Here is a 27,740-nt window from a genome sequence, read left to right as displayed (position 1 = left end):
ATTTAAAAAAAAAATCACAGCACTCTGAAGGCATTCTGAGCTGCCATCAGGAAGAGGGTACAGCAGCAGGACCCACATCACCAGGTTCAGGCACAATTATTACCCCTCAACCATCAGGCTACTGGACCAGGGGGATCACTTCACTTACCTTGACACTGAACTGTTCTGACAACCTATCGACTCACTTTCAAGGACTCGTCATCGCATTTTTCAGTATTAGTTATAGTAATTATTTATTTTATTTGCACAGTTTGCCTCTGTTTGCACATTGGTTGTCAGTCGTTGTGTGTAGCTTCTCACTGGTATGTCTTTGTTTTCCTCTCAAGGCTTGCAAGAAAATGAACCTCAGGGTAGTATATACACACTTTAATTTGAACTTTGTCATTGGTGTTCCTGATGTTTTTAATGGATGCTGTGGAACTTCTGCTGCACCTGCCGACATATCAGAGCCATGGAAGCTAATAAGCCGTATAACTCAGATGCTGGTCAAGTGAACTACTCTTTGAATGACAATGTTCACATTTCAAAACCAAGGTGGGAGTAACTGTATTTTGTTAATATTACAGAAGCATTATTTCTATTTGAACAAATACAATCAAAGGCAGATAAGAACGGTATTGTATGTGGGCAGGTTTGCTAGAACTTTTGAAAAGGGTTTAAACTAAGTTGGTAGGGGGACGGTAGCCACAGTGATGAGGCCAAGGATGGGGCAGTTGGTTAAACAAGCAGAGGAAGTGTGGAGTCAGACTGTCAGGAGGGACAGGCAGATGTTAGGACAAAATTGCAGTCAGTGGGATAAGCTGCAGTGTAACAGGGGGACAAAATTGCAAAGGGTGATGAATACAGGACTGAGGGTGTTATATTTGAATGCACACAGCATATGGCATAAGGTAGATGATCGGCAGGTATAATATTGCCGGTTAGAGATCAGCAGGTGTAATATTGCCGGTTAGAGATCAGCAGCAGGTATAATATTGCCGGTTAGAGATCGGCAGGTATAATATTGCCGGTTAGAGATTGGCGGCAGGTATAATATTGCCGGTCAGAGATCGGCAGCAGGTATAATATTGCCGGTTAGAGATCGGCAGGTATAATATTGCCGGTTAGAGATTGGCAGCAGGTATAATATTGCCGGTTAGAGATTGGCAGCAGGTATAATATTGCCGGTCAGAGATTGGCAGCAGGTATGACTGTGGGCATCACTGAGTTGTAGCAGAAAGAAGTTTATAGTTAGAAGTTTAACATTCACATTGTATCAATAGGACAGGCAGGTAGGCAGAGCGAGTGGTGTGGCTCTGTTGCTAAAAAATGAAATCAAATCCTTAGAAAAGAGGTGACATAGGATCGGAGGATGTAGGATCCTTGTGGGTAGAGTTAAGAAACCCATTCAGGTAAAAAGATCCTAACAGGAGTTACATACAGATCTCTTAACAGTAGCCAGGATGTGGGCTACAAATTACAATGGGTGATAGAAAACGCATTCCAAAAGGGATACATTACAACAGTCATGGGGGATTTCGAAATGCAGGAAGATTGAGAACATCATGTTGGTGTTTGATCTCACTAGGGGATCAACTACACTGGATTGAGCATTGTGTAATGACCAGATTTGATTAGGGAGCTTAAGGTAAAGGAACCCTCTCGAGACAGTGATCCTATGATAGAAATCACCCTCCAGTTTGAGGGGGAGAAGATAAAGTCAGATGTATCAGTATTATAGTGTACAGGGAGAGAGGAGCTGGCCAATGTTGATTAGAAGGGGACACTAACAGGGATGACAGCAATGTCTGGAGTTTCTTGGGGGCAATTTCGGAAGATGCAGGATAGATACATCCCAAAGATGAAGTATTCTAAAGGGAGGAGGAGGCAACTGTGGGTGATAAAGAAAGTCAAAGACATCAAAAAAGCAAAAAGAGGGCACAGAATAAAGCAGAAATTAGTGGGAAATTAAGAGGACTGGGAAGCTTTTAAAAACCAACAGAAGGCAACTTAAAAAAAACAAACCATAAGGAGAGAAAAGATGAAATAACAAGGAGGTATATCAAGTGTAAAAGATGAAATATGAAGGGAAGCTGGTCAGAAATAACAGAGGTATATCAAGTGTAAAAGAGAGGCAAAACTGAATATTGGATAGTTGGAAAATGGATAGATTTCAGAAAACCACACAAAAGAGAATTCTGATATCTTATAACCAATCACTGAATACCAAGAAGAGAGGAGTGGGCCTTTTGATCATCTTCTGCCGGTCATCAGTTGCAGTCCATCTTATTTGTTTATTTAGAGATACAGCACGGAGCAGGCCCTTCCGGCCCAACGGACCCCACTGCCCAGAAACCCACCGATTTAACCCTAACCTCACATCAGGCCAGTTTACAATGACCAATTAACTTACCAACGAGTGCGTCTTTACACTGTGGCACCCAAAGGAAGCCTACACGCACCCGGGGAAGACCACGCGCACCCGGGGAAGCCTACGCGCACCCGGGGAAGACCGTATAAACAGAGGACTCACTCACTAACTGCTACCCTACCACGGCGCCCCAATTTCAAAAGGCACTCATAACCTTGAGACACTGAAAATTGATTTCAATGACTGAAGGCAAGAAGGCAATATTTACCGAAGATCCCCACCACCCAGGCCACGCCATCGTGCCACAGCTATCATCCGACAGAAGACACATAAGCCTGAAATCCCACATTGCCAAATTCAAAAACAGCTACTTCTCTTCAATCATGTGGTCTTGAACCAACCGACAAAACCCGAATCTCTACAGTTAATCAGCACAATGACCACTCTGAACAAAAATCTACGGTTTTGTTTTGTTTTAATTGTGCTTTTTTTTTTGGTAAAATGTGTTAAATTACCAGGAGTTTTACATTGATGTTGCTGGGACATGAGGACACAAAAAGACTTATAGAAAAGTCTGTAAGAAACAGGCTTATACAAAATAAGGAGGGGTATAGATAGGGCACATACATGCACTTTCTCCCCTGTGGTCATACAAGACTTGAACTAGAGGTCATGGGTTTAGGATGAAAAATGAAATATTTAAGGAGATTAGAGGGGGAGCTTCTTGACTTAGAGGGCGGTGTGACTGTTGCCAACGCAGTGGTGGATGCAGGTTTGGATAGGTATGTGAACGGGAGGGTTTTGGACGTCTATGGTCTGAGTACGGGTCGATGGGAATAGGCAAAAAACAAGTCAGTACTGCATTAACTTTATTACTTACATCCTTTATATACACGAGTAAAAAATCTTTACATTACATCTCCATCTAAATGTACAATTTATAGTAATTTATAATAAATAGTATGTACAACAGGACAGGTAATGTAACATAAAAATACAACTGTATCAGCATGATTTTATCAGTCTGATAGCTTGTTGGGAGAAGTTGTCCCAGAGACTGTTGGTCCTGGCTTTTATGCTGTGGTACCGTTTCCCGGATGGTAGCAGCTGGAACAGTTTGTGATCGGGGTGACTCGGGTCCCAATGATCCTATGGGCCCTTTTTACACACCTGTCTTTGTAAAAGTCCTGAATAGTGAAAACTTCACATCTACAGATGAGCTGGGCTGTCCGCACCACTCTCTGCAGAGTCCTGCGATTAAGGGAGGTACAGTTCCCATACCAGGCAGTGATTCAGCCAGTCAGGGTGCTCTCAATTGTGCCCCTGTAGAAAGTTCTCAGGATTTGGGGACCCATACCAAACTTCCTCAACCGTCTTGAGGTAAAAGAGGCATTGTTGTGCCTTTTTCACCACACAGCTGGTATGTACAGACCACGTGAGATCCTCGGTGAAGTGTATGCCGAGGAACCTAAAAATATTCACCCTCGCAACCCCAGATCCATTGATGTCAATAGGAGTTAGCCTGTCTCCATTCCTCCTGTAGTCCACAACCAGCTCGTTAAATTTTGCGCCATTGAGAAGGAGGTTGTTTTCTTGACACCACTGTGTCAGGGTGATGACTTCTTCCCTGTAGGCTGATGATGATGACGTCAACTCAGGACTGAGAGGCCAGTGTCAGGCATTTTTATGCCTTACAAGATGCAGAACGAAAGACTGTGTGGCACGCCACTCCACACACAGACATTTTGCGGTATTTTTCTTTATTTTACGAGGTCGAGCTGCGAGCTCAACACTCAACCCGGCACAGATGGAAAGCGTACTCAGGAACAGTCCGACTGGATTCAAACCCGGGAAGCTCCATTCCGGAGTCCAGTGTTGATGTTGCTGTGCCACAAGCCGACCTAAAGGCTCCTCATAGGCTCCCTCATTATTATTTGAGATTAGGTCAATCAGTGTAGTGTCATCAGCAAATTTAATTAGCAGATTGGAGTTCTGGGTGGCGACACAGTCATGGGTATACAGGGAGTAAAGGAAGGGGTTTAGTACACAGCCCTGAGGGGCACCTGTGTTGAGGGTCAGACAGGCAGAGGTGAGGGAGCTCACTCCTACCACCTGCTGGTGATCCGCCAGGAAGTCCAGGATCCAGCTGCACAAGGCAGGATGAAGGCCAAGGTCTCTGAGCTTCCTGTTGAGCCTGGAGGGAATTATGGTGTTGAATGCTGAACTGTAGTCCAAGAACAGCATTCTCACATAAGCATCCTTCTTCTCCAGATGTGTAAGGTATGTAGACCAGTGGCTACTGCATTATCTGTCGATTGGTTGTGCCGATAGGCGAATTGTAGAGGTTCCAGTGTGGGTGGTAGCAAGCTGCAGAGGTAGTCCTTGACCAGCCTCTCAAAGCATTTGCTTATTATTGAGGTGAGTGCGACAGGATGCCAGTTGTTCGGACATGTTACCTTGGTCTTTTTTGGTACAGGAACATTGGTGGATGTTTTGAAGCAGGAGGGCACTCTACACTGGGAGAGGGAGAGATTAAAAATGTCTGTAAACACACCTGTTAGTTGTTTGCAAGGACTCCGAGTACCCGCCCTGGGAGGTTGTCTGGTCCCACAGTCTTGCAACTGTCCACCCATTGGAAACACCTGCGTACCTCAGCCTCAGAGATGACCAAGTTGCAGGTCGCTTCGGCAGCTCTCCTCAGGGACTCAGTGTTGGCAACATCGAATCGAGCATTTAAAAAAAAAAGATTTCGCTCATCTGGGAGAGAGGCAGTGATGTTAGAAACTCCACTACATTTAGCTTTGAAGTCTGTGATGGTGTGAGGACCTTGCCATAAGCTGCGTGTGTTGTTGGTGGAGAGTCTGCAATGATCAGATGAACCAAAGTGTCTCCTTCTGTGCAGGAAGGCACAGAGTCGACTGTACTTCCTTAGAAGGTTGGCGTCATTCAATGTCTGTAGTGAGATGCTGAAGATGTTCTATAGGTCAGTTGTGGAGAGCGCCCTCTTCTTTGTGGTGGCGTGTTGGGGAGGAAGCATTAAGAAGAGGGACGCCTCATGTCTTAATAAGCTGGTAAGGAAGGCGGGCTCTGTCGTGGGCAAAGTACTGGAGAGTTTAACTTCGGTAGCTGAGCGAAGGGCGCTGAGTAGGCTACGGTCAATTATGGATAACTCTGAACATCCTCTACATAGCACCATCCAGAGACAGAGAAGCAGTTTCAGCGACAGGTTACTATCGATGCAATGCTCCTCAGACAGGATGAAGAGGTCAATACTCCCCAATGCCATTAGGCTTTACAATTCAACCGCCAGGACTTAAGAACTTTTTAAAAGCTATTATTAATGCTTTTTGAGATAGTGATTTAGATGCATATCATATTTTTTGAGATAGTGATTTAGATGCATATCATATTTTTTACTGAGTTAAGTATTGTATGTAATTAGTTTTGCTACAACAAGTGTATGGGACATTGGAAAAAAAGTTGAATTTCCCCATGGGGATGAATAAAGTATCTATCTATCTATCTATCTAGTGCTCTACAACATTGATAATTTATGCTTAATTTACATTTCTCTGGTGAATGCTGCTTATATGATGTTATGTTATGTTGTGGCTGCAAGTAAGTTTTTTCATTGCACCCAACAATAAACTTGACTTTGCCGTTGAATCTCAATGGGCAGAGTAGAAGACCATAAAGACTTAAAGCTAATTCCCCATCTCAGCCCTACGTAGCCTTCCCCCATTCTGAAATGATGCCTAGTTCTAGATGCATCAGATAGGGGGAACTTGAGGAGAATGTAAAGTTTCAATGAAATCTGCTTTTATTTTTCCAAAATCTAGACTATCCAGGCTTCTCTCCTCATACAAAAACCTGTCAAACTAGTCTAAAGAATCTTTACTACACACCCTCTTTGGCAAATATGTTCTTCTTCAGGCATAGATGAAAAGCATACACAATATTCTAGATTCAGAGCAAGACATTTTTTTTGTACTTCAACCCTCTCATAAAAAAGGTCAGCATATCATTTGCCTGTTGTACCTGCATGCTGGTTTCGGCAAGCTCCGTCCGGTAAAGCACAACCAGGATGCTTTGGATAACACAGATGTTCAATCTCTCACTATTTAGTAAAATGCTATTTTTCTGTTTAGTGCCCCAAAGTGGATAACTCCTCATTTTTTCCACATCACATTCCAATCGGTAATTTTAAATGTCTTGGGTGTTAACCTATCAGAGGGATACGTGCTGAGTCCAGAACGCAAGTGTCGTTACAAAGAAGGCACGACAGCACCTCTACTTAGAAGTTGTGCATAGATTTGCATGTCGTCAAAAACTGGACAAACTTCTAAACATGCACAGTGGTATGCATTGTAACTGGCTGCATCAACGCCCAAGAACAGAGGCGGCTACAGACAGAGGTGGATACAGCCCAGTCCATCACAGTGGTAATGCATTGTAACTGGCTGCATCAACGCCCAAGAACAGAGGCAGCCACAGAGAGTGATGGATACAGCCCAGTCCATCACAGTGGTAATGCATTGTAACTGGCTGCATCACGGCCTGGTACGAAAATACAGAGGCGGCCACAGAGAGTGATGGATACAGCCCAGTCCATCATAGTGGTATGCATTGTAACCGGCTGCATCATGGCCTGGTACGGAAATACAGAGGCGGCCACAGAGAGTGATGGATACAGCCCAGTCCATCACAGTGGTAATGCATTGTAACCGGCTGCATCATGGCCTGGTACGGAAATACAGAGGCGGCCACAGAGAGTGATGGATACAGCCCAGTCCATCACAGTGGTAATGCATTGTAACCGGCTGCATCATGGCCTGGTACGGAAATACAGAGGCGGCCACAGAGAGTGATGGATACAGCCCAGTCCATCATAGTGGTATGCATTGTAACCGGCTGCATCATGGCCTGGTACGAAAATACAGAGGCGGCCATAGAGAGTGATGGATACAGCCCAGTCCATCACAGTGGTAATGCATTGTAACCGGCTGCATCATGGCCTGGTACGAAAATACAGAGGCGGCCACAGAGAGTGATGGATACAGCCCAGTCCATCACAGGCAAAACCCTGCCCACCACATCTACAGGGAGTGCTGCCACAGGACAGCAGCACCCATCATCAAGGAGCCCCCCCACATCCACGTCACACTCTCGTCTCCCTACTACCGTTGGGCAGGAGGTGCAGGAGCCTTAGGACCCACACCACCAAATTCAGCAGAAGTTATTACCCTTCAACCAACAGGTTTCTGAACCGGCTGGAGGAACTTCACTTGAACTGATTCTATGACTTACAGACTTTTAGGGACTCTTTGCAACTCACACCCTCAGTGTTATTTTTTTTACTTGCACACTTTCCCACAGAGTATGGACTCACTTTCATGGACGCTTCATGTCATGTTCTCAATATTTATTATTATTTCTTTTCTTTTTGCATTTGTGTTCTGTTGTCTTTTGCACACTGGCTGTCCACCCTGTTGGCGTCGTCTTCTACTGATTCTATTATGCTTATTAGATTTACAGAGTATGCCCACAAGAAAATGAATGTCAGGGTTGTACATGGTGACATATGCGTACTTTGATAATAAAATTACTTTTGACTTTGACCTGTCACTCAACTATTTCCCCTTACATCCTCCTCCCTACTCAGTCGCATGTAGTTTTGTACCATAAAGAAACGTGGAAATACAACACTTAGCTGTAGCTCAAGTACGATTCATTACTAGAGAGTAATCAGATTTATTCAAACACTGCTTTCTGCCTAACAAACACATTACCCCAGTCCATGAGCTCTAATCTTGTTGCCCAATCTTCTCTGTGGGACACAGCCTTCCGAAAATCCAAATATGGTACATCCCCCTTTATCGTGAAATTGCATCGAAAACTTTTCTAAAATTCTGAACTTGCTGAAACTTGCTTCATTCTATTCAGTGCTTTCATTTTATTTATTTAGCGATACAGCAGACTAATTTGGTTTTTATGATGTGTTCTAGACCTAGTTGATCTTTTTCTGCTACTAGTATTGGACTACTTTTGAATTGGGCAGCCTGCAGATAATGAACACTGAGCTGAACTGAAATGTGACTTTGCGTTATATAGTCCGGGCTTTTAATTCTTTTGTTGCAAATTGTGCATTTCTTTATGTGTAGGTGGGGGGTTGTGGGTTGTGATGTTTTTCTTGGATGAGGTTGCTTCCATGGTTCTTTTTTCTGGGCTCTCTGTGGGGAAGATGGATTTCTGGACTGTATACTACATACATGCTTTGATAATAAATGTACCTTGAACTTTGAAGTAGGACCATCTGGCTTGACGAGCCAACTGACTTACTTTGGAACGTGGGAGGGAACCGGAGCACCCAAAGGAAACCCACACTGTCACAGGGAGAATATACAAATTCTTTACAGACAGTGCCAGAACTGAATTCTGACCTTTGATGCACAGAACTGTAATTGCGCTGTGCCAACCACTATGTTACCAAGGTCAGAAAGTTTAAAAATAAAGGAAACATCCTCTACTGAGAGTCAATACAGTGACTGAGAAAATGATGACAGTCCTTGCTCTTCTCCTTGTGCACTTTTTAAAATATATAATTTCTTATTGTACTTCATAGCAATTTTTATGTACGGTCCTGTTCTGCTGCAACAAAACAAGATTTCACAACATTACGTCAGTGATAATAAACCTGATGCTGATTCTGTTTTTAAAGAAAACAACACAATGAAACTGTGACCCAGAAATAGAAATACCTCAGAATTTCCTACAAGATCCATCAATTAATGAACAAATGCCCATTTATTTTTTAATCAATTTTTCCTGACAGGTTTCAAGGCAGAAACTAAAGTTTGACAAGCACCATGTGAGACCTTCGTTACTCGGTACTCTTTCCAGCTGGATAACAAATGACAAACATTCTTGACGTCTATTTCGGTACAATCTGATTAGGAAGCTGATTCCATTCTATGAGATTACTAGAAGAATTCAAATCATTTTTCTCATCTCTCAACACTACTTACAGTCAGAAGAACAGCCTCAAGTTATTGATGTCTGTTTCAGATAAAGTTAAATACCATGGCTGCCTGGCATCAAACTGAATTCCAAGCATGCCCAATATTGTTACACTCTTCTCAGTGTTTTCATAGCAGATGTGTTAAGACAAAGCACCAACACATTTGTTTCCTCCTCAAATTACTTCCCTTCTCCTCCCAAAATATGGCTTCATGGATGCTAAACGCAAATCTGGGCAGGAAGTTTCCAGAGCCAATTTTCTGGCGTTGTGCAGTTCCAGCATAGACTCCTACCATTAACCGAGGGATGCTTGGGACGCCAGGTGGGAACCCCTATCCGATTCATGGACACGTCCAGATGTTCCTTAAATGTCTCTACTTGCTTTATACTGATGACTGTGAGGCTAAGTACAGCTCCAATGCCATATTCAAGTTCACTGACAACAGTACTGTCGCAGGCCGAATCAAAAGTGGTGACAATCAGCATCGAGGAGGGAGAGTGAAAATCTGGCTGAGTGGTACCACAACACCACTCTCTCGCTCAACATCAGCGAAACCAAAGAGCCAGCCCCCACTGGGGGGGGGGGGGGGTTGGAGGTGAAGAGGGTCATTAACTTTAAAGTTCTTGGCATTTCAGAGGATCTGCCCTGGGGCCAGCATACAGTGCCATTACAAAGAAGGCATGATGGTGCCTCTACTGGCACGTCACCTAAAACTTTGACGGTCTTGTATAGATGTAGTGGGGATTATCCTGGTTAGTTGCATCATGCCCTGGTATGGAAACACCAATGGTGATTAATGTAAAAGTCTTCAAAAAGTAGTGGATGCAGCCCAGTCCAAATAAAAGGAAAAGTCGTCCCCACTATTGAGCATATCGACGAGGAGCTCTGCCACTCCCATCAAGGACCCCACCCTCTAGGCCGTGCGCTCTCGCTGCTGACGTTGGGAATGAGGTACAGGAGCCTTAGGTCCTACACCGCCAGGTTCAGCAACAGTTGTTATCGATCTGCAGAATCCCTTGTGTTTAATATCTTCATGAGTCTTTTCTGTAGCCTCCCAAGCATAATTACATTTGTCCTACTGTACAGTGAACAGAACTGCACAGCGTGGCCTCACCAACATCTTATACAGCTGTGACATGTCCAACTCTCGTACTCAATGTCCATCCAATGAAGTCAAGCATAATGTACACCTCAGTGTGTCACCACTTTCAGGGAACCTCTCATTCTCCCTGTTCTACACTTCCCAAGGCCCCGTCATTTGCGGTACAAGTCCTTCCTGGCAAAATGCAACATTTGAAAGCTGCCCGAGTTATATGGTAACGCAGTCGTTAGCGTAACACTATTACAACACCAGTGTCCCCGGTTCAATTCCCGCCACTGTCTGTAAGGAGTTTATACGCTATCCCCATTACTGTGCATGATTAGCATAACAGTATCACAGCGCCAGCGACCTGGATTCAATTCCTACCGCCGTCTGTATATTCGACACATGACCATGTGGGTTTCCTCCAGATCCTTTGTTTTCCTCCCACATTCCAAAAACGTACCGGTTAGTAGGTTAATTGGACACCTGGGTCTAAATGGGTTCACTGGGCTAGAAGGACCTCTGACCGAGTTGTACCTCCAAAATAAAAATAAATCCCAGCTGTCATGCTTAGGCCAATTTTCCCAGTTGATCTAAATCTCAACATGACGAACAACACGGTGCTCAGCTCCAACAGGCTGTGCTGTAGCAGAGCTTACAGATCACCAATCTGAAAAACACCCTCCACCACAACACTCTGGTTCCTACCGTCAAGCTAACTAGCTCACAATGGATCCCATGTGATCCTACCTTCCAGACTAGTCTACCATGTGGAATCTCATCAAGAACCTTGCTAAACTTCATGTAGACAATATCTGCTGCCTTACTCTCATCAATCATCTTGATCAACTCTTCAAAAAAAAACAATCAAATTCATGATTTCCTTGAGCACAAAGACATGATGACTCTATAAAACATGAGGCAAAGAATCAGAATTAGGCCATTCAGCCCATTGAGTCTGCTCCGCCATTTCTCTCAACCCCATTCTCCTCTTCCCATAATCTTTGATTTTTCTAAACAAGAACCTATCAACCTCCTGATCATAGGCCCTCAGACTCCCTAATTATAGAACACTACAGCACAGAAACAGGCCCTTTGGCCCATCTAGTCTGTGCTGAACTATTATTCTGCCTAGTCCCATTGACCTGCACCCAGATCATAGCCCTCCATACCCCTACCATTCACATACCAACCCAAACTTCTCTTAAATGTTGCAATCAAACTCACGTCCATCACTTGCACACAATTACCACTCTCTGAGAGAAGAAACTTCCTGTTAGGTTGCCCTGAAATAATTCACCTTTCACCCTTAACCTATAACCACTAACTCACTTTTAAAATCTCATGCTCATTCAGCACAAGAGTAACCTCAAGCCTGCTGGATATCCCAACTGCCCCGCTCTCAGAACCCCTTCCTACCACTGATGTTAGGTTCACCAGCTTGTCCTTGGAGCTCTTCTGACATAAAGGCATAATATTAGCCAGCATTCATGCTTCAAATAACCTCATTGTTTAGTAACAATGATACCAGAGTCTCTATAGTATCTTTCCATACTTAACTTGCTTTTGATCAGCCCCAGGGATAAATCCACCATTCTGTGCCTCAAGACCACCACCACCTCTTCTTTGGCTTAAATCAGTGATTTAAATCGGATCAGTGAGCTGGAGGACAGCTCACTGATCCGAAGGCTGATTAGAAAATTTCTTGTGTTTTGTACTTTGGCCCTGGAGTAACACAGCTTCGTTTGGTTGTATTCATGTATAATTGAACGACTGTTAAACTTGAGCTATGAATTATGAATCACGAACTATATCAGACAGGCACCGGAAGACAAAGGGAAATGAGGGAAGCAGCTGAGCAGTTTAAATTGGCATCAGGGTTAGCTCAGAGACTGTCCAAGGAGCCTATTCCTTACGGTACTGTTCTATGGTCCAACAGTGCAGCAGGTATATGGAAACACTACCTGCTGTTTTTTTAAAAAGGGGTGGGTGGGGATGAGTTCGTACTATCTGTTAAATGCTCCCAATGGCATACATCTCAAATAGCCTCTAACAACCAAGTCCATCTCCTAAGCTGGACAGAACCGTCTCTATTGACAAGAGAAGGGCAAAGGCAGGTTACTGGCATCTTACAATGAATCACTTTGGGCAGATGCGGCTTATCAGCCAAGGCTGGCAGCTGATTTTCAAACCTCCGCTGCCTTGCGACTATACCACTCAAGGGGAGTAAACCCTGAGGAAAAATCTGGAGTTTGATTCTTTAAGGTAGTCCTATGCTGAGTTGAATGCTGACTGGCAAATCCTGTGATGCTGCTGGTGCCAAACTGCATGGGTCTCTGCTGTTCATTTGGGTTCATCAGCTGTGTGGAGAAGGGGAGCCTGCTGCGTACATGGGGACAGCTTGCTTACCACATTGTACTGCTACAGCGTGCATATCATGCAAGGATAATAGGCTGCTACATCCGTGGTCGACCAGACTAACAGAGGGCCTCTAACCAGCCAAATGTGACCTGAGAACAGATTTTGCCCCTTCATAGTTGCTGGGTCTAAATACTGGGACATGCTGCTCAGCAACAGATTGGGAGCAGTTCAACACTCACCAACACATCCTCAGACAATACAGGATGAACATAAATACCCAATTTAAGAGTCCCAAAGAAAATGAATTAAAAAACTGTTTCCCAAATACAAGAGATGCTGGAAATCTAGAGTAACACACACGAAATGCTGGAGGAACACAGCAGGTCAGGCAGCATCTATGGAGAGGACTAAACAGTCAACATTTCAGGTTGTCACTGTAAGCTTCTCCTTTCATGTAAATCTGATCTCAGGATTCAAGATTATTCCAGTACACAAGTGTAAAGGAGAACAAAATAACTGTTACTCCAGATCCAATGCACCAGACAACAAAGCAATAAGATAAATAACACAGTAATAAAAACACAGTAAATATAAATACATAAGACAGCTTATATACCATAGATTGACTGTACATCCATAAAGTGACTCTTGGCTCCGGAGTGTCTGTACACAAGGCGACTAACAGGAAATGATAAAGTAGTGGTGGTTGGGGGTGTGGAGGGGTGGGTTAGTGGGAGGAGGTGTTGATCAGCCTCACTGCTTGGGGAAAGTAAGTGTTTTTGAGTCTGGTGGTCCTGGTGTGGATGCTACGTAGCCTCCTCCCTGGTGGGAGTGGGACAAACAGTCCATGAGCAGGAGGGGTGGGATCCTTCATGATGTTACTGACCCTTTTCCAACACCTTTCTATATAGACACACGGTATCTCTGTGATTTTAAAGCTGCCCCACCAGTTCACACGTAGACTCACAATAAATACATTGTAACCTACTTCTTTTAACTATTCTTCCTCATTTTGTTACTTTGTTCTTATTACTTTACACACAATATCCAGTTGCTACTTTGATTAGCATTTCCTCAAAGCGATTGGACACAAGTATCTGTACTCAATAGGACATTTACCTGGTTTGTTTGTTTGCAGGAGTTCTTCTCTTTCGGAGATGACCAGTGTACACCTAGCGTGTCAGTGAAATCCTCATTCCACTGCAGAGAAAACACAGCACAATTCAACATAAGACTCTATGCAGATGAACCTTTTCCTTATGATAGGTGTGGAGAGCAAGGTCCAGCATTCCCTCTGCTGGATTGGACTGTTACAAGTAGTTGCATGAAATACAAACAAACAATTAGACTTTAAACTGCAAAGAAATTAACAGTCTAATCTAAGAATTAGTTTATATTTCATGTAACTACTTATATAATGTAACTGCTTCGTATGTTTCCTATTAGTCGCAGTATGTATATGTAGCTGTTTAGTACATCCCCTAATGATTACACTTGTGCGATTCTGGAAAGCTCTGGAGACTTCTCTTGCTATTGCATTATTTGAATTAAAACTTTCTGGTTGGTTGGCACTTATCTACAAAGCTGAATGGATTTTTTCTCATCTATGTGGGTGCAAAAACAGCTATTCCACATTGGGCGCCATCTATTGTCTTTCGACTCTCCCTCTCTTCAATTAGTAGACCTCTATCATTTTCAACTCTCTCATTGTTCTATTAACACTAAATAAAACAATCATGAAGCCTTCTGAAATAACCTTGGATTAAAAACTTCAGAATCCAACGCCTTCCTTTCCAGTCCTGAGGAAGGGTCTCAGCCTGAAGCATCGACTATTTATTCCTCTCCACAGAAGCTGCCTGACCTGCTGAGTTCTTCAAGCATTTTGTGTGTGTTGCTCTGGATTTCCAGCATCTGCAGAATCTCTTGTGGTTAAAAATGGAGCAACCGCTAGCAGAATTTGAGAAGGGCTGCTTTGAGGGCAAAGTATTTTCTTAAGGTCTCAGATTTTGATGAGTGAAGATGAATGGTGACAAGGTATAAGACCACAAGATATAGGCACAGAATTAGGCCATTTGGTCCATTGAGTCTACTCCACCACTTCATCATGGCTGATCCATTTTCCCTCCAAGTCCGAATCTCCTACCTTCTCCCCTAATCCCTTCATGCCCTGACCAATTAAAAATGTATCAACCTCCACCTTAAATATACATAAATACTTGGTTCTCCATAGCTGCCTGTGACAAAATTTCACAGATTCATCACTTTCAGGCTAAAGAAATTCCTCCTCATCTCAGTTCTAAAAGGACACCCTGAGGACGTGTCCCCTGGTCTTAGACTCTCCCACCACAGGAAACATCCTCTCCACATCCAGTTGATCAAGGCCTTTCACCATTCAATAGGTTTCAATGAGATCACCCCTCAGTCTTCTGAATTCTAGTGAATACAAGCCCAGAGCCATCAAACGGTCATCAAATGACAAACCATTCAATCCTGGAATCACTTTCGTGAACCTCCTTTGAACCTCTCCCGTTTCAGCACATCCTTTCTAAAATAAGGGGTCAAAAATGCTTACAATACTCCAAGTGAGGCCTCACCAGTGCTTTATAAATTCTCAATATTATATCCTTGCTTTTATATTCCAACCTCATCTGTGGCACCTGGTCAAAGGCCTTCTGATCATCCAAGTACAGAACGCCAACTGATTCTTCATTGTCCATCCTGCTTGTTATTTCCTCAAAGAATTCCAACAGATTTGTCAGGCAAGATTTTTCCTTGAGGAAACCATGCTGACTACAACCTATGTTGTCATGGACCTCCAAGTACCCTGACACCTCATCCTTAATAATCAACTCCAACATCTTCCCAACCACTGAGTCAGATTAACTAGCTTATAGTTTCCTTTCTTCTGACTCCCCCCCCACCCCCCCAAAAGAGTGGAATGACGTTTCCAATTGTCCAGTCTTCTGGAATCATTCTAGAAACTACTGATTCCTGAAAAATCATTACTAATGCCTCCATGATCTCTTCAGCCACCTCTTTCAGAACCCTGACGTGTAGACCATCTGGTCCTGGTGACAGATCTACTTTCAGACCTTTCAGTTTCCCAAGAACCTTCGCCCTAGTAATGGTAACTTCATTCACTTCATTACCCCTGACACCTGGAACTTCTAACTTACTGCCAGTGTCTTCCACAGAGAAGACTGTTGCAAAATACTTATTCAGTTCATCTGCCATTTCTTTGTCCCCATGTCTCCAACATCGTTTTCCTGTGGGCCAATATTCACTCTCACTGCTCTTTTACACTTCACGCATCTGAAGAAACTAATTGGTATTCTCGAATATTATTGGTTAGCTTACTTTTGTATTCATCTTTACCTTCTTCATGACTTTTTAAAGTTGCCTTCTGTTGGTTTTTAAAAAGCTTCCCAGTCCTCTAACTTCCCACTAATTTTTGCTCGATTATATGCCCTCCCTTTGGCTTTTATGTTGGCTTTGACTTGTCTTGTTAGTCACAGTCTTCTCATCTTGTCTTTAGAAGACATCCTCTTCCTTGTGACTACTGCCCTTCTGGCATGCATTTTCTATCACCCATTGTAATTTGTAGATCACATTCTTACTACTGTTTGGGGGTCTGTATACACTCCCATCAGGGTCCTTTTATCCTTGCAGTTCCTTGGCTCTATCCACAATGATTCAACACCTTCCAACCCTACGTCACCCCTTTCTAATGACTTGATTTCATTTTTTTCCCCCAAACAAAGTAACACCACCCCTTCTGCCTTCCTGCCCATCCTTTCAATACAATGTGTATCCTTGGACATTAAGCTCCCAGCTATAATCTTTAAGCCAGGATTACATGACATCTACAACATCAGACATGCCAATCTGTAACTGTGCTGCAAGTTCATCTACCTTATTCTGTATACTGTGCACATTCAGATACAACACCTTCAGTCCTGTATTCACCCTTTTCGATTTTGTCTACCTTTTACACTGCAAATCATCCTATTGACTGCAATTTTGTCCTATCAATAGCCTCACCTCACTATACATTGCCTACCGCATCTTCAGCAACACACCCAAACTGCTGGAGGATCTCAGCAGGCTGGGCAGCATCTATAGAAAAGATTATAGTCAATGTTTCAGGCCGAGTCTCTTCAGCAGGACTGGACTGAAAAAAAAGAGTAGAGTCAACTCCCATCTCCCAGCATCTCCAGTTTAAACCCCACCTTCCCGCTAGGATATTAGTCCCCCTCCGGTTCAAGTGCAAACCATCTCTTCTGTACAGGTCCCACCTTCCCTGGAAGAGAGCTCAATGATCCAAAAATCTTACGCCCTCCCTCCTACCCTAACTCCTTAGCCACATGTTAAACTGCATAACCTTCTTAGTTCTGGCCTGAGATCACAACCCTGGAAGTCCTGCCCTTTAACTTAGTACCCAACTCCCCTCGCAGAACCTTGTCACTCATCCTACCCATGTCATTGGTACCTACATGGACCATGATTTCTCACTGTTCACACTCCCACTGAAGAATGCTGAGGACTCAATCCAAGATATCTTGGACCTTTGCGCCCGGGAGACAACATACCATCCAGGAATCTCATTCTCACCTACAGAACCTCCTGTCTGTTCCTCCAACTAATGAGTCTCCTATCACCACAGTGTGCCTCTTTTTCCCCCTTCCCTTCCGAGTCTCAGAGGCAGACTCAGTGCCAGAGACCCTATCACTGTGACTTTCCTGTTAGGTCATCACCCAGCACCCCCCCCCCCCAATAATATCTAAAGTGATGTACCTGTTGTTGAGGAGGATGGCACAGTGGTACTCTGCACAGGTTCCTTAACCCCTTTCCCTTCCTGCCTGTCACCCAGTGTCACACACCTTGGGTGTAACTACCTCTCTACATGTCCTATCACCCCCTCAGCCTCCCGAATGATCCAGAGTTTATTCATTTCCTGCTCCAACTCCTTAATGCGCACTGTTGGAAGCTGCAGCTGGATGCACTTCTCGCAGTTGTAGTCATCAAGGACACTGCTGGTAAAAAAGAACAACTTAGCTAAGAGCTTTTCATTTCTTTCTTTCTTTCTCTCTCCGCTAAAACCTCAAGATCACCACTAACTCCACTCGGACGATGACCACTGTGCTTGCTGCTGCCTTCCTTTAATTTGCCCTTGCTAATCAGTCCCAAATGCCAATTGGTCACTGATCAAAGCTCTTTTTCAGTGTAGCAACCCGCTGCTGCCTTTTGTACATGGGCAGTGGACCAGATTGAAGTCCCCTCTCCTCAAAACTTTCAGTGTCCGGACTGGCCACTGGTCAAAGCTCTTTCTGGTAGTCACTCTCCTGGTCCTTGCTTTTAACCCAATAGAGAAAGGGGAAGTGTTTCAGGGGAACGTCTTCACATGAGGGTGGTGAGAGTGTGGAATGAGCTGCCAGCACAATGTGGGTTCAATTGCAACATTTAGGAGAAATTTGGATAAGTACATGGATGGGAGGGGAATGGAGGGCTATGCTCCCAGTGCAAGTTGATGGGAGTAGGTAGTGTAACAGTTCAGCAGAGACTAGGTGGACTGAAGGGCCTGCTTATGACTCACTTCAGAGATACAAATGCCAGTCAGTCGAGTGATTTGCTTCTCCTGTGAAATGCCGGAGATCCGAGAGAACTATCCCACAGTGAACTTTGCGCAATGCCAGTCATAGTGGTTCATTCCCTGCCACTGTTTGTAAGGAGCCTGTATGCTCTCCCCGTGACTGTGTAGGTTTCCACTGGGGGCTTCCTCCCACATTCCAGAGATGTACAGGTCAGGGTCATTGAATATGATGGCCCCAGGCTGCCCCCGCAGCACGTCCTCAGACTCTGACGGCCGTTGATGCAAACGACGCATTTCACTAAGTTTTAGTGCCTCTACGTACACGTGACAGGATGCTCAGTAGTCCTACGTTCGGGGAAAGAAGCTGTTTCCCACCCTAAAAGTTACTGTCCTAATGCTACAGTCCCTCCTGCCTGTGGTAGGGGCTGTCAAAGATGGATGGGAGAGATCATTGACAGGCAAATGCTGGATCTGAACTGCAGAGGGAGCCAGGTCCTCATAGGGAGGTTTGCCTGTGCTACACAGGATGGTTTAAACTAGTCTGGCAGGGGTCTGCCACACAGTGCTGCAGTTCATTAGGTGAGGAAGTTAAAACAAACAGGTAAATTTGTAAACCTGTATATTTCTGTCTCACGTCCCTAGGTACAAAGCCAGATCTGCTTCACAAACCGTCCATAACGTACAAGGGAAAACAACACAAGACAAGATTTTCACTATTCTGCTACATGTGACAATTATAAACCCAGAATTCTTGGTGACCAGCAGGATATCCTTACGCTAGGTCTCTTGTTGTCAGTCATTTACAAGACCATAAGACACAAGAGCACATTAGGCCATTTGGCCCATCGAGTCTGCTTTGCCATTTTATCATGGCTGATTTATTATCCCTCTCAATCCCATTTTCCTGTCATCTCCCGGTCACCTTTGATGCCCTGCTTTAAATAATCCCAAAGACTTGGCCTCCTGAGTCACCTGTGGCGATGAATTCCACAGGTTCACTACCCTCTGGCTAAAAAAATTCCTCTTCAGCTCTGTTATCAAAATATGCAATGTTGGATTTGTTCAGGCTAATTTTGATGTTATCTTCGAAGTGTTTCCTTTGCTCACTGACTGTGCTTCATTTGGGAGTGAAGGATGGGTTTGGGATCGTCCAGTACACTGGTATTAGTTAGTGCGTCCGTCTTCCCAGCTCGTTCTCAAAAGTGATGGTGTGGTGGACAATGAAGAAAGTTGCTCCAGGATTTAGATCAGCTGGGGAAGTGGGCCAAGGAACGACATCTGAAATTTAATTCAGACAGGCTGAAGTACTGCAGCGTACGTGGGTGTTAAGCCAGCGAAAGACATACACAGTGAATGAAGAATCTCATCAGGCAGAGAGGCCGAGGTTCCTTCGAAGTGTTGAAAAGGTGGAGGAGGAGGATGAGGCATGCTTGCCTTCGTCAGAGAGGGTAGTGAGTTGCACTTCGTGTTTGAACAGTGCAGGAAGTTGGTGAGACCGTACATGGAATAGTGTGTACACTTCTGGTTGCTTAGCAATAGGAAGGAAATGACCAGGTGGAGAGGTGTGCCACAAAGATTCACAATGACGTTGCCTGGACTGGAAGACTTGAATTATACAAAGGGAGACAGGACAGGTTGGGACAGTTTTCCCTGCAGCGAAGGAGAGTGAAGGGTGAATTTATTAGTGGTTGAGAGGAATAATAAACCAGCCATGATGAAGTGCCAGAGCACACCCGATTGGCTGAATGGCCTAATTCTCCTCCTATTGCACTATGGTCTCATGAGAGGCACAGATAAAATAGACTGTTGATCTTTTCTGGGCCTGTTTTGCTGTTGTTGCTTTGTGACTTGACGTGTTCTAATTGTTGTGTTCTGGGCTGTTCTGCTGAAGGTGGTGGGCATGCTGTGTTGGCGCCAGACTTGCACGTTGCCCCCAGCATATCACTGGGTGTGTCGGTCTTAAAACAAACGACATAGTTCACTGCATGTTGCAATGTACACGTGATCAATAAATCTGACCCTGAATGTGAGGGTGAACGTGAAGGTAGAAGGGAACTATGAAGTGTGGCTTAAGGTGAAAGGGGGAATGAATTAAACTGAGAGGCAGGTTTCTGCACACAGAGGTGGGCAGGTACATGGATCAAGCTGCCAGAAGCCGGTACGACGACAACGCATACAAAATGCTGGAGGAACTCAACAGGGCAGGCAGCATCCATGGAGGTGAATAAATAGTCAACGTTTCAGATCAAGACCTTCACAGGACTGGAAAGGGAGGGGGCAAGATGGAGGGTGGGCGGGGTAGGGAGGGAAGGAGTACAAGCTGGCAGGTGATGGGTGAAACCAGGTGAGGGGGAAGGTGGGTGGGGAAGAAGCAAGACACTGCGAGGGGAGGGGAGGGAGAGGGAAAGGGCTGAAGAAGAAGGAATCTGACGGGAGTTGACAGTGGACTATCTGAGAAAGGGAAGGAGAAGGGGAACCAGGGAAAAAGAGGAGTAAGAGGAGAGCCAGAACAGGAAAAAAGGTTGGGGTGGAAATATGACAATCCTTGAAAGGCATTTGTGCAGGACCTGAATAAGAAAGGTTTGGAGGGATAGGGGTCAAAGACAAGCAAATTGGATCAGCTCAAGAAGACATCTTGGTCACCATTGATGAGTTGGTTCAAAAAGCTTGTTTCTATGCTCCGTAACTCTCACTCTATGACAAAGCATTTTTCTCCCCAGTTATCCAGAGTATTAATACAGGCCTGCTCTAATAGAACCACAATAACCTAGCTGAGAAGCCATTGCGTACCTGTGAGTTTGGTGGTGTCTTTTCACCATCTACGTCATTTTCAGGTCTGTCTGTGAGCAACCCCTGAACCTGGTATTCGAGGACGTAGCTATCAATGAACCTTTCCAGCTCCTCTATTTCCTGAGATCGGTTACTTCCAGCTTCCGAGGAAGCTGAGGCTACTGAGGAGTTCTCCATGCTTGTCTACTGTTACGTTTCTGTGGAAAGAACAAAGTGGTCATTTAAATAATGCTCACAGATCCTGCCAACCAAAACTGGGGAAATAAAATTCAGTTCTGGAAACATCAAATTATTGCAAAAGCCCATGGTTTGAAAACAATGCTACCATCATTACCCGGTCTGATGTACACACAAGCCCAGACTCACAATATAATTAGCTTTTAGATGAATTGCAGTAATGGGGAGAAAGCTGGAGAATGGGGTTGAGAGAGAGAATTAGTCAGCCATGATGGAATGGTGGAGCAGACTCAATGGACTGAGTGGCCTGTCTTATGGTCTTAAGGGCAATGAGGGAGAGACAATAAATATCAACATCCCAAACAAGTAATGAATAAATATAAAAGTTCATCTTTTGTGGCAAGTGCTAATTGCACAGTCTACTGGCATCAAACCACACTTCTGAAATTTGAGTACATGAACTTCAATGTAACCACATTTCCCTTTTTAGTCATAATATTCCCGAGCACTCTATCATTTCTGCTATATGTCCAGCCCTTATTAGACCCTTCAAATTCATCACCCCATGTTTATCAGGATTAAATTTTATTGTCCTGCCTAAAGATTTCTATTCTCTCAAAATATTCTGCAAGTTAGGTCACTTAATAGTGCAATTCCAAACATAGAACAGTAGGGGGAGTATGTCAACACTAAATCGACAATAATTAAGACCACAACACCATAGAAGCAGGGTTCTGGCCCAAATCATTTCCACTGATCAGAATCAGAATCAGACTTTAATCCCCAAGTACCTATGCACATACAAGGAATTTACTTCCTGCAGATGTTGTCTCTCTGCTCATAACAATAATAATGATAAATATAAATGAAAATATAGATTATACATACAGGTAGTGCAATCCAAATAATAGTTAGCCAACAGTTAACCGGCAGTTAACTGTTCAGCAAAGTGACCGCAGTAGGGAAAAAACTTCTCCAGTGCCTATTAGTCTTAGTCTGGAGGGATCTGAAGTGCCTACCGGACGGAAGCAGATCAAACAGTCCGTGCGCAGGATGGGAGGAGTCCTTTATGATGTTCCCCACCCTCTTCTTCAACCTGGAAGAGTACAGGTCCACAATAGAGGGCAGGGTGGCTCCAATGATGCGCTCGGCAGTCCTCACTGTGCGCTGTAGTCTGGTTCTATCCTGCTTGGTGGCGGCTCCAAACCACTCAATGATGCAGGTGCACAGGACAGACTCAATGACTGCAGTGTAGAACTGCAGCAGCAATTCCTGAGACAGACCGTATTTCCTCAAGAGCCGCAGGAAATACATCCGCTGCTGGCCTTCTTCAGGATGGAGCTGATGTTCTGCTCCCACTTCAGATCCTGAGAGATGGTGCCTGAAACATTGACAGTTTACTCATTTCCATAGATGCTGCCTGGCCTGCTGAGTCCTTTCAGCATTTTGTGTGTGTTGCTCTAGAGTTTGAACATCTACAGATTTTCTCTTGTTAGCAATAGGCCATTCTGCCCATCAACCTAACTCTGCCATTCCATCATAAATGGCCATTGAAGTCAATCATACACCCAAGAGATTCTGCAGATGCTGGGAATCTTGAGCAACACACAAAATGCTGCAGGAACTCAGCAGGTCAGGCAGCATCTATGGAAATGAGTAAACTGTCAATGTTTCAGGCTGAGACCCTTCATCAGGACTGGCAACTCCACCTTCAACAATCTGCAACTTCATATCAAATTTTTATTGACTGTCAGAATCGGGTTTAATATCACTGGCATGTGCCATGGAATTTGTTGTTTACCAGCAGCAGTACATTACAATGCACTATACTAAATTACAATAAGTATATATTTAAAGAATTATGTAGTGCAAAAAGAGTGCAAACAAATAGTGAGGTAGTGTCCATGGGTTCAGTGTCCACTCAGAAGGCTGATGGAGGGGAAGCAGCTGCTCCTGAAATATTGAGTGTATCTTCAGGCTCCTGCATCTCAGGCAATCAGATGAGGATGGGTCCTGAGTGTTAGGGGTCTTAATGATGGATGCTGCTGCCTTTTTGAGGCCGGGGAGGTTAGTGCCCATGATGAAACTTCCTGGGTTTACAACGTTCTGCAGCTAGTTTTCTAATCCTGTGCATTGGCCCTTCTATACCAGATGGTGATGCAACCAGTTAGAACGTTGTCCCCTGTACATCTGTAGAAATCTGCAAAGAGCCTTTGGTGTCAATATCAATTCTCCTCTGTTACGTACCCCATAACTGGGTCACTTACCAGCAAAGATAGAGAGGTCCGTTGAAGTCTGATGGTACTATTTTTAAACAGTATTTATTGATAGAAATACACAAAAATAATATCAATGCAAACATACAGATAATATATGTCGTCAATACTAAATCTAAAAGCGCGGGTATAATAATAATCAATAAGAAATAGCTCTATCGTTGTCTAGGGGATAATGTATTGTCCGATGGAAATATAAAAGTCACTTTAGTTCAGTCAAGCTGTAGGCTGCAGCCTTTTTGGTTGGAGAGAAAGACGGAGGTTTAACTTGCCCATTCCTTTTATGATGTCAATCCTTCGAGAGTCGTTGGGGGACTGATTTCCCCTTCGAGGTTAGCTAAAGCCGTGCTTCCGTGGCAAGACCCACCAATTCTGAGGCAAATGGAAAAGGACGCACGTGGGCTGGTTCCACTGGCTTTCGCTGTTACGCTGTTACAGGAGTTCTAGCATTTCTTCTGGTGCGTCTGAAGGGGCTGTTCCTCAGACCCTCTTTTATCCTGACTCACAGGGTCTCAGATGTCAATCAGGGTGGGATGATGCAATCCCTCCACCAAACCCCCCCCCCTCGGTTCATTGCCTGGGGGCTTCGATGCATCGTACAGGATTCAATACACAAGTCCGTCTCCAAGAGACAATGGCCGTTATCAATGGTTCCGCCTTTCGGAGGCCAGGACACATTCCAAACTCTTTGTGGATTCTGCATGTCTTTCTCTCATTTCCTGGGTCTCCTGAACTGACTTAATAGTGATCTTGCGATTCTCAAAAAGGAGGGGGCTAACGTTGTACCCTTCGGCCCCTCAGAGTTGTGGCACATTCGTAACACCTCAAACTCCTAAAGAAATAAAGCCACTGTTGCGTCTTCTTGGTAATTGCATCAATATATTGGGCCCAGGAAGACGTTCTGTCAGATAAAGTTGTATCATTGACAAATTCATAGATAACATTTGAGTTGTGCCTAGCCATACAGTCATGAGTGTACAGAGAGCAGATTTGTGGGCTAAGCACGCATCCTTGAGGTGTGCCACTGCTGATCGTTAGCAAGGAGATGGTATTTCCGATCTGTACTAACTGTGGACCCCCAGTGAGGAAGTCAAGGGTCCAGTTGTAGAGGGAGGTACAGAGGCCCAGGTTTTGGAGCTTGTTGATTAGTATTGAGGCTATAATGACATGGAACATTGAGCTGTAATCAACAAAAAGCAGCCGGATGTAGGTTTTGTGCATCTGAACAATTTTAATTGACTGTGCTAAAATGATGGCCACTTCCAGGACTTTCACATCAGGAATATGGGGACAACAACACGTCAGGAAACCAGGACCCAATTTTTTTCAGAAATAGACATTGAATTGGTCTTGTTCTCCTGGGACCCACCCACCCTGACACCAAACTTCTAACAACTTGGATACAGTATGATTATTAAGTTTGCAAATGATAAAAATTAACAATGTTGTTGATGGAGATTGAGGAGATTTGGTTTGACACCAAACACTCCAGCAAATTTCTGCATATGTACAATGGACAGCATCCTGACTGGCTGCACCACTATCTGTTATGAAGGTAGACTCAGCCAGCTCCATCATGGATACAAACCTCCCCAATTGAGGACATCTTCAAACGCATTTCCATCACGAAGGACCCTCACCATGCATGATTCTGATCAGAAAGGAGGTATGCGAGAGGCTGAAAACAGTTTTAAAAACAGCTTCAACCTCTCTGCCATCAGATTCCTATAATGTGGCAACCAGAACTGTGTGCAATACTCCAGATGTCAGATCATAACCACCCAGCTCTTGTACTCAATGCCCCAAATAATGAAGTTCAGTATTCCAGGTGCCTCCTTAGCCAAGTTGGCTACCAACATTCTCACCTTCAAGGATCTTTGAATTTGCACTGCAAAGTCCTCCAGTTCTTCAATATTCCCATGTAACCCACCATTCAGCCTCGCTGGGCCCAACCTGAGGTCCACAGACCCCTTGCTTAATGGTATTGGTCCATGACATAAAGAAGGCTGGCAACCTATTTCCTAAAATGAATCATTTCACATTTACTTTGGTTAAAGTCCATCTGCCAAGGTCTCAGCCCATTTACCAACACTCCAAGATATTATTGCAGTTCGAGACTACTCTCCATACTGTCAACAAATCACCCATCTTCCAGTAATCTGCCAACTTGCTAATCATGTCCCTCTGGCCATAAAGAAAATAACCAAGAGGCGATGCCTCAGGAAGGCAGTATCCATCATTAAGGACCCCATCACCCAGGACATGTCCTCTTCTCATTGACGAGGTGGACAGGAGCCTGAAGACCCACACTCACTGGTTCAGGAACAGCTTCTTCCCCTCTGCCATCAGGTTTTTGAATGGTCTACTGAATGAACCCATGATCACTACATTGTTATTCATCTTTTTAACTATTATTAATTTTTTATAGTTTATAGCAATTGCATCTTACACTGTACTGCTGCTGTAAAACAATTTTCACAGCATGCATCAATCAGTGATGATAAATCTGATATAATTCACGTTGATTAGAAACAGCAAGGGTTGTTCTGAAGCACAACTTGTCCTGGACCCTATGGGCCCTAACGTTTTGAACCAATCCTCCATTTGGGACTGCATCCAAGGCCTTACTCTGGTCCATGTAAACTACAAAGTCATAGAGCAAACTTTCACCCAAGCAGTACACGCCAGGCATGGTGCCCACCCAGCTAGACCCAATTTACCATGATCAGCACACATCTCTCCAGGGCCCACCCCCCACGTACCTGCCTCACCACTTTCTCTGACAACTTGTTCCACATACTCACACCGTCTACGTGAAGAAGTTGCCCCACCCTCAAGTCTGCTATAAATCTTTGCCTTCTCACTGTAAACCTAAACCCCTAGTTTTAGACTCCCCTATCCTGAGGAAAAGACTGTTGCCATTCATTATATAGATGCCTCTCAAATTTTAAACATTTCTTTCTCTTACATGCCAAGGAATAAAAGTCCGAGCCTGACACCTCTCTCCATAATTCACACCCTCTAGTACTGGCAACTGTAGCTGACAAGGGAAGGCAAATCTAACGTAAAAGTGAAAGAGAGGGCATACAACAAAGCAAAAATTAGCAAGAAGATATAAGATTGGGAAGCTTTTAAAAACCTACAGAAATAACTAAAAAATCATTAGAAGCAAAAAAATGAAAGCAAGCTAGCTAACAATATAAAAGTGGATAGAAATAAACTCAAGGAAATCTGCAGATGCTGGAAATTCAAGCAACACACACAAAAATGCTGGTGGAATGCAGCAGACCAGGCAGCATCTATAGGAAGAAGTACTGTCGATGTTTCAGGCTGAGACCCTTTGTCAAGACTAACTGAAAGGAAAGATAGTAAGAGATTTGAAAGTAGGAGGGGGAGGAGGAAATGCAAAATGATAGGAGAAGACCGGAGGGGGTGAGATGAAGCTAAGAGCTGGAAAGGTGATTGGCGAAAGTGATACAGAGCTGGAGAAGGGAAAGGATCATGGGGTGGGAGGCCTAAGGGGGAGGGGAGCACCAGACGGAGATGGAGAACAGGCAGAGTGATGGGCAGAGAGAGGAAAAACGGGGAGGGGGAGAAAATTAAATATATCAGGGATGGGGTAAGAAGGGGAGGAGGGGCATTGATGGAAGTTAGAGAAGTCAATGTTCATGCCATCAGGTTGGAGGCTACCCAGACGGATAAGGTGTTGTTCCTCCAACCTGAGTGTAGCTTCATCTTGACAGTAGAGGAGGCCATGGATAGACATATCAGAATGGGAATGGGACATGGAATTAAAATGTGTGGCCACTAGGAGATCCTGCTTTCTCTGGTGAACAGAGCGTAGGTGTTCCGCGAAACGGTCTCCCAGTCTGTGTCGGGTCTCACCAATATATAAAAGGCCACACCGGGAGCACCGGACGCAGTATACCACACCAGCCGACTCACAGGTGAAGTGTCGCCTCACCTGGAAGGACTGTCTGGGGTCCTGAATGGTGGTGAGGGAGGAAGTGTAAGGGCAGGTGTAGCACTTGTTCCGCTTACAAGGATAAGTGTCAGGAGGGAGATCAGTGGGAAGGGATGGGGGACGAATGAAC

At 44.3% G+C, this 27,740-nt stretch overlaps 1 protein-coding gene across 4 annotated transcripts in view; it reads right to left on the bottom strand.

Annotated features, from left to right (window-relative positions):
• ctif (CBP80/20-dependent translation initiation factor) overlaps positions 1-27,740 on the bottom strand; it is a 235,616-nt gene that overhangs the window by 143,203 nt on the left and 64,673 nt on the right. For all 4 annotated transcript variants that reach the window (XM_073064057.1, XM_073064058.1, XM_073064059.1 and 1 more), the window contains exons 2-3: positions 21,194-21,390; positions 13,933-14,013 (exon numbers count right to left, since the gene is read on the bottom strand). In XM_073064057.1, the coding sequence (XP_072920158.1) occupies positions 13,933-14,013; positions 21,194-21,370 (258 nt within the window). In that variant the 5' untranslated portion in view covers positions 21,371-21,390. The remainder of the gene's footprint in view (positions 1-13,932; positions 14,014-21,193; positions 21,391-27,740) is intronic.

The sequence above is a fragment of the Hemitrygon akajei genome, chromosome 13 (assembly GCF_048418815.1).
Source record: "Hemitrygon akajei chromosome 13, sHemAka1.3, whole genome shotgun sequence".
Taxonomy (NCBI): Eukaryota; Metazoa; Chordata; class Chondrichthyes; order Myliobatiformes; family Dasyatidae; genus Hemitrygon; species Hemitrygon akajei.
This window is presented reverse-complemented; position numbering and strand designations above follow the sequence as displayed.